The 11,069-nt window shown below is 50.5% G+C and overlaps 1 protein-coding gene across 3 annotated transcripts; it reads right to left on the bottom strand.

Annotated features, from left to right (window-relative positions):
* Positions 1-1,431: 1,431 nt before the first annotated feature.
* Positions 1,432-11,043, bottom strand: RAB29 (RAB29, member RAS oncogene family). Of its 3 annotated transcripts, XM_087762265.1 has the most exons (6): positions 10,896-10,963; positions 8,922-8,993; positions 7,620-8,819; positions 6,956-7,137; positions 5,634-5,755; positions 1,432-4,948 (listed from the first exon to the last, which is right to left on the bottom strand). In XM_087762265.1, the coding sequence occupies exons 4-6, from the start codon at positions 7,115-7,117 to the stop codon at positions 4,831-4,833; spliced, it is 402 nt and encodes a 133-aa protein (XP_087618391.1). In that variant the 5' UTR covers positions 7,118-7,137; positions 7,620-8,819; positions 8,922-8,993; positions 10,896-10,963; the 3' UTR covers positions 1,432-4,830. The 3 variants fall into 3 exon arrangements, with proteins under 3 accessions (XP_087618391.1, XP_087618392.1, XP_087618390.1); XM_087762266.1 differs by lacking the exon at positions 7,620-8,819 and having other exon boundaries at positions 10,896-11,043; XM_087762264.1 differs by lacking the exons at positions 7,620-8,819; positions 8,922-8,993 and having other exon boundaries at positions 10,896-11,035.
* Positions 11,044-11,069: the final 26 nt, after the last annotated feature.

The following is an 11,069-nucleotide window of genomic DNA, read 5'->3' as shown; positions in this document are numbered from 1 at the left end:
CCGTGCCCCCGAGGCGCGCCGTGCTTATCGGGGCTTAGGAAGGGAGGTTAGGGCCCGAGAGGGCGATGCCGGCGCCCTTCCTCCGGGCACGGCCCCTTTGTCATGGTAAGGGAGCCGCCATTCAGGGCCGGACTTCAGAGGGGGCTGCCGGGGGCAATACACAAACGGGCACGGCCCAGCGGCTGCGGCCGAGCTGCCAGGGGCGGGAGCGCCCGGGGCGGTTTATACCCAGCCCCTGACCCAGGGACGCGGTGGAATCCCACATCGTTCGTTCCCACTCCAACAGCAGCACCTCTGTGCTCCGAAGGGAGCCCCCGCAGCGGGTTAGGGCGTGTTGTGCGATGGGATTGGCAATAAATGTACGTGCTTTCACGTTTCTACAGCACATCGCTTTTTTTTTTGGTTGTTTTTGTTACAGCGATCAGCCCTAGGTTCGGTGTGAAATACTTATGAAGAAACGCAGAAAATTAATTTCAGCGGGTGGAGATTTCATTATCAGTACCGATTTCATTACTGGTACTGATTTCATTACCACCGCTTTTCCCTCCACCAGCCAGCAGATACAAAGAACATGCACAACTTCTGTAAGACACAAGAAAGTCCAGGGAAGGTGTTTGGTTCGTTAGACTTTAAATTCCCGAGAAACCCAAAATCACTCATTTGGTTTAGAAAAGGAGCTGCTTTTGCCATGGGAAAATCAAATGTATTCCACAGGCCATTAAAATGGCAGCTTCTGCAACAGCAAGTCGCTTTTGCTTTGCACTTGAATCTTTAGACTCCGTTTTATTAAAACAGTACTTACAAACATTTTTTTATATGTTGGGTTATCTGAGAAGACTGGTTTGACAATACGAATATGGTCAGCTTTTTACCTAATTACAGGAGTAGTTTTTCATTTAATGCCTTGCTTGAGCTTAATTTGTCTCCTTTGGAATTACTGCCACTTTTCTGATCAATTCAGATGTGCCCTGTCCTTCGTGCAAGTCAATACTCATGAAAATCAAGCCGATCAGAAAAGAAAGAGGGGCATTCAGAGCAACTGCCTGCCTGCGTAGCCAGCCCCAAAATACACTGTGTGAATTAATGAGCCATAAGGAGGAAGGCGTATTAACAACCAACCACATCAAGGAATTCTTTTCTTTCTCCTCTTAGCTGGATATATTGGATTAAAAGCCACTATGACTGACTCACACATGCGAAAGTTTTGCATGCTTACGTCCCGCTTGTAGGTCAGTAAGACTACAATAACTGAGACAGCAAGATGTTTCAGTGAAAAGGATCTAATTTGTTTTGCTGGCAACAGGGCAGCTCACACTGTACGCTTTATACATCGCCCATTATTGACAGCAAGACTGTTTCTAGTTTGAACTTGTGAACCCATTTGTTAGGGCTGTTGAGACAGGAAAACAACAACCACAACTACTACACAAGCAATGTCAAACTTTTATTTCAAACTTTTGCAATACTGCATTAGTCACCGATCGATACGGAGAAAACCTCCCAGCAGTTTCTTCTCTTTATATAAACATAATACTGCAACGTTAATCAGAACCCCATCTCTAAAATACTTCTGTGTAGCTGCAAGCGGTTTAAAAAAAAAAAGGCTAAGTTTTGATATTGTTGACTTATTTCTGAACTATAGTCTGCCCTCATGATTTCAAATTCTATTGCAGTAAAAATTTCCAGCTATGTGGACCCACAGTGTGCTCTCATCAACATATAAAATACACCGTTAAACTCCCTTGTGGTTTTGAGTCCCATGACCACAAATTAAAGTTGGAGGAATGACAAACAACACGTGGAAGAGTGAAATAGGTACAGTTGGCCCAGAGTCACACGAAGAGTACAAAGTCGGCACTGCAGAAGGGAAAACCAAGCGCCTTCATTCTCAAAACAGGTTATTCCTGACACGGACACCAGTGAAGCGCAGTTCGTCAGAATACAGACGAGGCTTTTCTGATTCGTATTTGAAAGATTCACGTTTTTATTGGTCTGCATGAACGAGACTTGACTTCGTTTAAAATAATTCTTAGAAACTGCTTCACTCAAGTTGTCTTTTCCCTTTCAGTTGTTTTAAAAACGAGAATTATTCCAGCAAGCGCGAGCTGGGCACAATTAATTTCACAGGCAACCGTTCTGGACACACTGCCCGTCCCAGCAAAGAGCGTGGTCAGATGGGGCTTTTGAATCAGTTTGGTTTACAGGACTAAATCAAGGGTGGTTTTTAATGTTGTTTTGCTGTTTTAAGCAGCTTGTGTGCCACAGAGCAAGCTCTGAAAACACACACACATCTGCACAGTAAAATCGTTTTCCTGTCTGGTTGGGTTTTTATACCGATCTCAAGCAACGACTGTTTCTGTTGTGCAGGCTTGGTTTTCGACACTTGTCTACTGTGTCTATTAAGATGTTAACGAGCAGTAAGCAGTGTGGAAAAAAAAAAACCCAAGGCATACACCGGTGCCGGAAACCACTGGGCAGAACAGAAATGATGTATAATAGAAGAAAACCTTCAGAGATCTTCCTTTGGCTTTTTGCTTGTTTCTGAGAGGCACTTAGGAAAAAGAGGTCCAGATTAAGAGGTCCAGGCACCAAAGAGGCACTGGTAGATAGCAAACTGACACACAAAAGGTGTAAAGCTCCCTTCCTGCAAGATTTGTGGCCTGGCAGCCAGGCCACCGAAACAGGAATTAGCCATTTTCCGTTCAGGGCCAAGCTCTTACTGACTTGAGCAGTTGCTTGGTCCTGGGCAGAAATTTCCACCGCGTGCCTCGGTTTCTCCATCTGTAAGGACGGCTCTAGCGCTTGCCCTCTGCTGAAATGCTTTCAGGTGCATATACAGAAATCAATAAATAACACACGAATCTTAATGGTTTCGTGACAGGTCCTTTAAAAAACTAGACCCTTCTCCCCATGTTCCATAAAGAACTAGAAATATTTATACGGTTAAAAAAAAATAACTTTTTTCTTTTACTTTTTTTTAACACAACGTTTAGGAAGTAAAATTCAACGAGACAGTTCAGTTTTGTTGCTAACCAGTTCTACGTTTCACATGTTTCTACAGTGAATCCAGTGGCGCACAAAAGGATATATTTAAGCACCTAGAAAACCAAATTTGGCAATATTTGCACAACAGAATCCCAGCCCAGACATTTTAGCTTTTAATTAAAACAGTGGAACACGATACTAGTTCTAAATTTCTTAGCCCTTACTGTTTACTTATCAATCCTTTTCAACTCCAGAGAAGGAAAAACGCAGAATTTTTTTGCTTAGCGAAGGCAATCAGTTCCTGTCCTTCTCCCTCCATAGATGATATAAAGTAAGAAAAGGCAGACACAAGGAATAACTTTGCCAAAGAAAAGCAGTCCTAATTCAGCAGGAATCAGGACAAACCAATTTATAGCCCTGTTTTCAAATTAAACCACTTGAGAAGCGAAAAACGTTATTGAAGACCGCTTGTTCAAATCCTACCCTAAAAGATGGGCAAGACGATCCTACAGCATCGCATGCTTCTGTGAAACGCACACAACGCTCTCCACCTCCAGCCCCACAGACTGAGCTTCTGATTAACTCTTCCGAGATAACTATCCAGTCTGCTTTTACCCATTTTTTGTTGTTGTTGGCAAGAACTGTTCGCAACACTGAGTACCTGGGGACGTGTCAGGGAAAGCAGGCATCAAAAGGCAAGCGGGGAGCAGTTCTCTTCGTTTCCTTTTGTCCTGCAACGTCTTCTCCGTTGCTTCCCCCTTGCACCACTAAACCCAGCGGGTGGGCTTTCAGAGCGCCGCCGTTCCTGCACCATCCCTGCTACCAAGTTCACTCATCGCTACAGAATAATTGTGGGAAGGCAATTCAGCAGCAGTTGCAAAGCTATTTGAGATGGTAGGATACAGGGTGTTCTAAAAGTGAAAAGGACTGTTGTTCTGTCGTACAAAGGAGTTTACAACCTACTCCTCATTCAGCTCTCGGTGCCCTAATAAAGTGGCAGCAGAACAGAATACATAGGATTGTGCTAGGCAGAGGGTGAGCGAGAAGGAACGAACAGAAAGCGACTGGGCAATTCTTGACAAAACACTGAGGTCTCTGCTGTTAAGCGCCACAGTCAGTACAGACGCAAGGCAGGGCTGTGCTACACCGTCTCTCAGCTTCACACTGATCATTTTACAGGTCTGGTTATGTGGGACACCGTGCTAATCCACATCTGGCTTCACATCTTAAGGACAATTAGTGGCAATGATGAGATGTGTTGGTCCCTCCAGGACACGTAAGCAGAGGTATGTAGTTCCAGAGCACAAAGTAAAGAGTTTGCAGTAATCCCACGCTGGGAATCCACAGGCGCAGAGAGACCGCTTGAACTCTGCGTGCATCAGATGAAGGTAACACGTTGGACTGGTGCCTCTGTGTATGGTGGGTGCAGGCAGTGGGGAATAAAAGGTGCAACAGTATTAAAAATATACCTTCGACATCCTTCATCCTGCCCGAGACAGGCCATCACATGTCAGAAGATGAAGTGCTCAAAATTTAAAAAAAAAATAATCCAAGCATGTGCTTGAACACGGACTGTGCTACATTACCGGCGGCAGAGCTCCTAGTTGCTACTACACTAGAAGAAAGAGGAATCTTCTCCCTCCTCTCTTCTGTCCGCTCCTCACTCCAAGTCATTGTAGCAATGCTCTACTGAGAACGAATAGGCACCAAACAGAAGACAGTTCACGATCATGTAAAAAAAAAAACAAACCCAAAACCAGTGACAGCCAGTTTAGGAAACAACGATGATGGTAATAATGCAAGGCCATTGCTGCTAGCCCCGAGGCAGGTGGTGTAGTCAGTGCTCTAACAGCAAGCCCAGCCTGGTGGGGCTGTCTCTTTTATGTTAATATAATCCCCACTGCCGGCAGCAGAGGAACTTCCATCACCGGTGGATGAGGACATCATCTTTTCAATCAGGACTCTAGAAGACAAATATATGTGAGTTTTGTGGGTTTTTTTCCTTTTAAACACACAGGATTGGGCCACATGTTTTTTCAGCTGTACAAAAAAGAAATAGCAATTCATTCCCAAAAGACACAAAACTCCAGAACTTTAATGACTGAACAGTCAGGTTAAGGAACCTCGTAGCGCTGACGGCAGCATTACTGCTATTACCTGGCAGCACCAAAGACCCTGCCGTCACCAGAGAACTAACAACGCCCGCTGCAACCAGCTCACCTCGGGCCCAGTTTAGGACTGGGACACAGCAACAGGCTTCCTAGGTACCAGCTGCCCAGCCTCAAGATCAGGTGCGAATAACCAGTCTAATACCTTTCAAAAAAGGCCAAATTCTCCATCAAAGGACTGGTGCATCACAAAAGAATTTCTAGTGTCTTTGCACAAGAAGTCCCAGCCTCCTGGCAGAGGCCAGTGTATGAAAAAACATCTCTGGTATTGTTCAAAGAATTTCTGTTTCCAAAAGCATGTCAGAGCTTAACCAAGGAGAGACAAACTTCTGACCTTTCGGAATTCAGTTTCGTTTCGGGAGATTTACTTGCGTATTATTGCTGCTATTTGTTACTGACAGCATCCCCCCTCACCTCAAAGACAGCCGTGGCTGAAAGAGGGAATTAACTCCTAGATGTATCACCAGTCGTGGTGCCTACCTCATGGACTCATTAATATTCTTGTTTTCCTTGACAGACGTCTCCACCCAACCAGAAAAACCATTTTCTTTGCTGAACTGATCCACTTCGTCTCTTGTCACTGCCCATGGAGAAAGGTCGCACTGTAAAACAAGAATCAGTCATTTTAAGTTCAGCCTTTTAATTTTTAAGCTGAGAAGGGAATTCTCCCCCTCAGCCATTTACTGCCTGTGTGCAGGCAGGCAGGCAGGCAGCAGGCAGGCAGGCAGGCAGCAGGTAGGCTCGGCCCTTCGCATCTCCCAGATCGCAAGCTGATAGAGAGCTCTTAGGGCAAGGTTCTTAATGGGATGTTGCAAGCAGCAATATATTTATCTCATCTGAGATACGGACACACCTCCGTCAGGCATGCATGGAATGGAGGTTCATCCAGCACAGGACAAGAAAGCATTGTCACTCATCCAAAATTTGCCTGGCCTCTCAGCAGCAAGGAAACTGGTGTGGTGTTACTGGTGTGGTGCTGCCGAGGCAGCCGCGCTGATGCCAACGGGACGTTCAAAGGGGCAGTGAGAAAACCTGTCCCATAACAGCTTGTATGAGTGTGGCTGCAGGGCATACAGTCACACCGATTTCCCTAACGCAGGCAAAATTGCTGCCCTAAAACGGGGAAAGCGTTACTGGTGAGGAAGTGGAGAAGAAAAGCCGCTCTCCTGCCCACCCATCACGTTTTTGAGTCATCTCCAGTTTTAGGCTCTCTCAAACTAGGCAAGTCTCAAACTGAATCTGGAAAGGGCTGCTGAGCCGATGTTGGCACGTGAAGAACATAAAGGTAGTTTTTAAATGAAAGAAAAACAAATCATTAAAAGACAGCAACCAATCTACACAGTGAAACTTGACACTGCATCTGAATGAAAACTGGACATCCCTCTGGCAGCTCCGAACAGAAAGGTCACCTGCAGCGTCACGCCCAGCCTGCCCAGGCTACTGCAAGTTAAACACCAAAAAAAGGAAAAAAAAAGCTTTATAAGGCAGGAGCTACAGAGCTCGAGCTCCGACAGCACAAGGCAGTGCATCCTCGGACGGAGCCGTTGTTAACATCTCCTTAGTGCCATCCGTGTATGAAGTCCTACCGGTGGCCTAGGTAAGGAGGAGAATCCTCGCTAGAGAAAGAAAATTCAAGAATAACTCTAAAGAGTTACTAAAATTCAAGAATAACAAGGGAAGGATTAAAAATACCACAAGCTATGGGACAACTCTGGGCAAGGCTTAGTGCTAAAGGGGTCTCCTTCCATTTTGCACACCCGTGCACGCACACGAACACAGAGAGCGCGGCTCGCGCTGCTCACTTTGTTAGCCAGCAGTAGGCAAGGCACAGGGTTCCCGTCTGGCAGCACGAGCTTGCTGTCCAAATCCTGCTTCCACTTCTGGCTGTTGCTGAACGTGCTGATGTTGGTGACGTCGAACATGATAACGCAGGCTGACGCCTCCCTGTAGTACAGCCGGGTCATGGACGTGAAGCGTTCCTGCCCTTCAGGATCAAAAGGAAAAAAAAAATCCCCCCCCCCGAGTTACCATTGGTAGATTTGTTCACGCAAAGAAGATGCTCATCATGGTACATCATTTTCTCAGCTGACACTAACAATCTCCACTTCAATAATGAGGAAATACAGGCACTGCGCTGCGTCCCGCCTGGTGTGCCTCAGCAATGCAGCGACAGAACTGGAACAAACTGGGGAGCCCTTAATCCTGACCCAGACACTCAGATGTCCCAGAAATACTTGCATTACTCCCCGTGTAATAATTTAAATGTAGTGTCCCCAGCCACACATTTGCCTCCCCCCGAGCAGAATCCCGCCAGCAGCAGGGTGCCTGGCCACCGCCAGCCGTCCCTGCTCCGGCAGGACCGTGCCACCAGCGGGGACCCGTGCTGCTGCCGCTGCGGGCACGGCGTCACAGACCAGGCTCTCCGAGAGAAAAATTCAATACTAACCAGAAACCATTAAAACTCACCTATACTGTTATTACTGATTAAACCTTATGGGCTGCCTGTACGACCAAAACTGCATCCAGAGAGTAACTCCGCTGTGCTGCTGCACGGTTTGGCTGTACTCGTGTAGACGGGACACACCACAGAGCACTCACATCGCATCACACGGGTCAGCGGCACGGTGAAAACCATTATTTCTGACACCCGAGAGACTTCGCTGTGGGCTCCCACGCAGCCCCGTAGCTGGTCAACAGGCTTTTCGCTCCGAAGCCATCGAGAACTGAGCACTTTGGGTTACCTCAATCCATCTGCCCACCCCTGCACACCCCCGAGGTGGAAGGCAGCGCAGCAGGGACCATCGGTGCACGCAGCCCCTTCTGCTCGGGGCACGACAAGAGCACTGTGATCAGCGCGGACCCTCTGCTTTCCAAATCTTAAATGCCTTTTTGGGGCTGAAACTGAAATCAGTTTCTTGCTGCAATCCTCTTGCTGCAAACTTCTCCTTCCTGTTTTCTTCTTAAGGATTCCAGACGCACGCGTCTGAGCGGTGAAACTGGAGGAAACCACAACCCTGTTTTCCTCACCCCTCTAGATCCAGAGGTGCCATTTTAGAGACGCTGCTGCACCAGCCTGTCCTCTTCTGCTGCTAGGGAGATTCGGGAACCGCGTTTCTCCGCGCCTCTCCGGGGAGCGGGTGCTCCTCGCTCCATGTCCCTGCATGTAACGCTGGCCCCCGGAGCGTGCCCCACTCCCGGCCCAGCCCCGCCAGCGCGGGGGCACCCAACGGTCTCCCCTTGCCACGACGGCTCCCGTGGGATCCGCCGGCTCTGCTCGCACAGCTCACTGATCGCAGCCTCCCAGCCCCACTCCCAATCCCGGCAGCCAGAGCAGCGCGAGGTCGGAGGAGCTGCTCCACGCTGAGACACGAGGCTCAGGCCTTCCTGGCTATCATGCCAGAAATCAGGATTTTAACAGACGACTCGGAGCTGAGAAGTTCCGTATCCAGCTACAAACGAGCCTGTTTCCCCACTCCCTCTGCTCTGGCTTTGAAATTGAAAAGAAAGGCTCGATGGGATTTATCATCTGCGCTGCTGCATTCTTTGCAGATGGGCTTTTGATTAAATATTTAAATTACTACTGCGAACTACAGACAGCACTGCAAACCAGAGCAGTCCTGCTCCTCGGATCCACAGGCTTTTAGGATTTATTTTTGTAGCAGACTCCTATTGAAAGAAAGAAAAAGGAAGGAGAAAAAAAAAAAGGGCCAAGCCATTGAGAGCTTTAAATTCTGCTCCTGAGCAGCTTCGTGGTTCGTGTGAACATACCTGCAATGTCCCAGAGCTGAAGTCGTACCGTCTCCGATTCCGACCACTGGACCACCTTCAGAGCAAAATCCACTGGAGAATCCCCAGAAAGAAAGGAAACTCCATTAGGGGCATTCTGCGCCAGGGGCCTGCTCCTCCGCAGCCGCTCACCGCGTCCCAGCACAGGCCGACCCAGCAACCGCTTCCACAGCCGCGGCAGCTCGTACTGGACCATCGCCCACACCAGCACAGACCAGGCGCAGACCAGGAGGGTCTGCAAGTGCTGTCCCCTCTCCTCTGTCACAGAAAGCTGCAAAATAAGCGTTAAATCCCGAGGGCTCCACACACCGTCCCCTCCGCACCCTGCAGAGGGGACGACCGCACACACACAAAATGCCCTCAGAAAAGCAGAAGTCAAGCGCGGTATCAGCATCTCATCCCGCCCTGGGATGCTACGCTGGGCCTGTGGTTCTTCCTGAACTTCAGCTGAGAGAGTTAAATAACACAAGGAAGGGAGCAGCGTTCCTCCCCGCCTTGCAAGGCCCAGCTTGGCAGGTCTGTGGTCAAAGCCCTCGCGAACGGCAGCAGAGATGCCGCTCTGCAATTCTTTGGGAAGGAGGACGGCGTGGTGGAATTCCTCCAGCGAACGCAGCGGTGGGTGGACCCCACTCCCCCAAATCGCGGGGCTTTCCAGAATCCTGGACCACCGGGGTCTGTACCCATCCCACGCACAACTCCCCGGTTGGCGGCAGGGGGCTCAGATGCTCGTTCCTGATCCCTGGAGTTGTAACACCGGCACTAGGGACACTACCCAAGAGCAAAGGAAGCAGAAATCAAAACGCTCAGGAGTAAGAATTCCTCTAGCACATAACCCTGAATAACCACAGGCAAAAGGACACTGGAAACCTCATTGCTTGGAGAGCTTTAAGGAAAGCTTCCCTTGCCCGACTCTAAATGCCAGTAAAATGCTGGATTTGCTGCTGTTGCCTTCGTTCTGCGCTGCCTGAGCCGTTCAGCTGCCGGTGCACGGAGCTCCGGGCCTCCCTCCCTCCCTCCTGCGCCCCGGCTGCGACCAGCGCGGAGCCAAAAGGGGAAAGACAGGCTGCGCGATGCACCGGGTTTTCGCTGCAGGGGGAAAACTGTCCAGCTACGCTGTGAGCCACGGTCAGCAGGGCTGGAACTTATTGAAGCCAGGAACTAATTAAAATAAAAGTAAAAATAAGAAAAAGACAAAGGTCTGCAGCTCTTTTACTGCTGGGAGTGCCAGTGCGGGCGCAGCCCAGGCGCTCTGCCCCCGTGGGCTGTGGCTCTCCCGTGTCTCCAATGTTCACCCCCTCTCCGTTCGTGGACACGGGGATTTAAACAGCCGTGCTCTGCCCCCGCTCCCTTGGGTCCTCAGGGAGACTGGGTGAAGCCTCGGCACCTCCCGCTCCTCGTAGGTTATTCATTGACACTGATGCTAAGCAAAACCAACCCATCCCGCTTGATCTCGTTCCCAGCCCCCTTGATACGAAGCTGTTGTTGCCCCCATCGTCCTTCCAGAGCGCTGCCAGGCTTCGGCGGGTTTCATGCCGAAACGACGCCAGGGCCACGCCGTTCCTGCTTTCGCTGGCAAGAGCCGAGGCCGAGACCTCCGCCCCTCCGGGTTACAGCTCCGGGGAGGGACGCTCCGGGGCAGCAGGGCCGGGCCCCGCCTGCCGCGGGGGGCGGCGGCGGCCGCTGGCTCTGCCCGGGGCCGCCCCCCGGAGCGCCGCCGGCGCTGCGAAGGCAGCGGCCGCCCCCGTTACAAACCGCGGCTCCCCGCCTGCGGGCAAGGGGAGCAGCGCGTTTCCCGCTCCAGCCGAGGAGCGAGGGAGGCGAACGGTGACGACCGCGGGGTTACACGGGCGTCTGAAGCCGACGGAGCCTTCAGACCCCACCGCGCTTTGGAAAAGAGAAGCCGCCGAGCGGGCTGGGGCCGCCGCTCGCTTTGCGGACCCGAGCCGCCCCGCTCACCTCCCACCGTGGACTTGTAGTGCCGGTTGAAGCTGTCGTTGGCGTAGCGCTGCACCAGCGACGTCTTCCCCACCGTGGCGTCCCCCACCACCAGCACCTTGAACATGCGATCGCGCTGCCCCATCCCGGCCCCGGCCCCGGCCCCGGCCCCGCCGCGGTCATGTGAGGGTCAGG

This window comes from Nipponia nippon, unplaced genomic scaffold, assembly GCF_047370975.1.
Source record: "Nipponia nippon isolate SJK-2023a ecotype South Korea unplaced genomic scaffold, ASM4737097v1 scaffold_25, whole genome shotgun sequence".
NCBI classification, from domain to species: domain Eukaryota; kingdom Metazoa; phylum Chordata; class Aves; order Pelecaniformes; family Threskiornithidae; genus Nipponia; species Nipponia nippon.
This window is presented reverse-complemented; position numbering and strand designations above follow the sequence as displayed.

Excerpts from the sequence above, each read along its gene's own strand:
- RAB29 (XM_087762266.1), bottom strand. The coding sequence starts at position 11,019 with ATGGGGCAGCGCGATCGCATGTTCAAGGTGCTGGTGGTGGGGGACGCC. Across the intron at positions 8,994-10,895 it reads CTACAAGTCCACGGTGGGAG|TGGATTTTGCTCTGAAGGTG; the intron begins GTGAGCGGGGCG and ends GGGATTCTCCAG. Across the intron at positions 7,138-8,921 it reads TCAGCTCTGGGACATTGCAG|GGCAGGAACGCTTCACGTCC; the intron begins GTATGTTCACAC and ends TTGATCCTGAAG.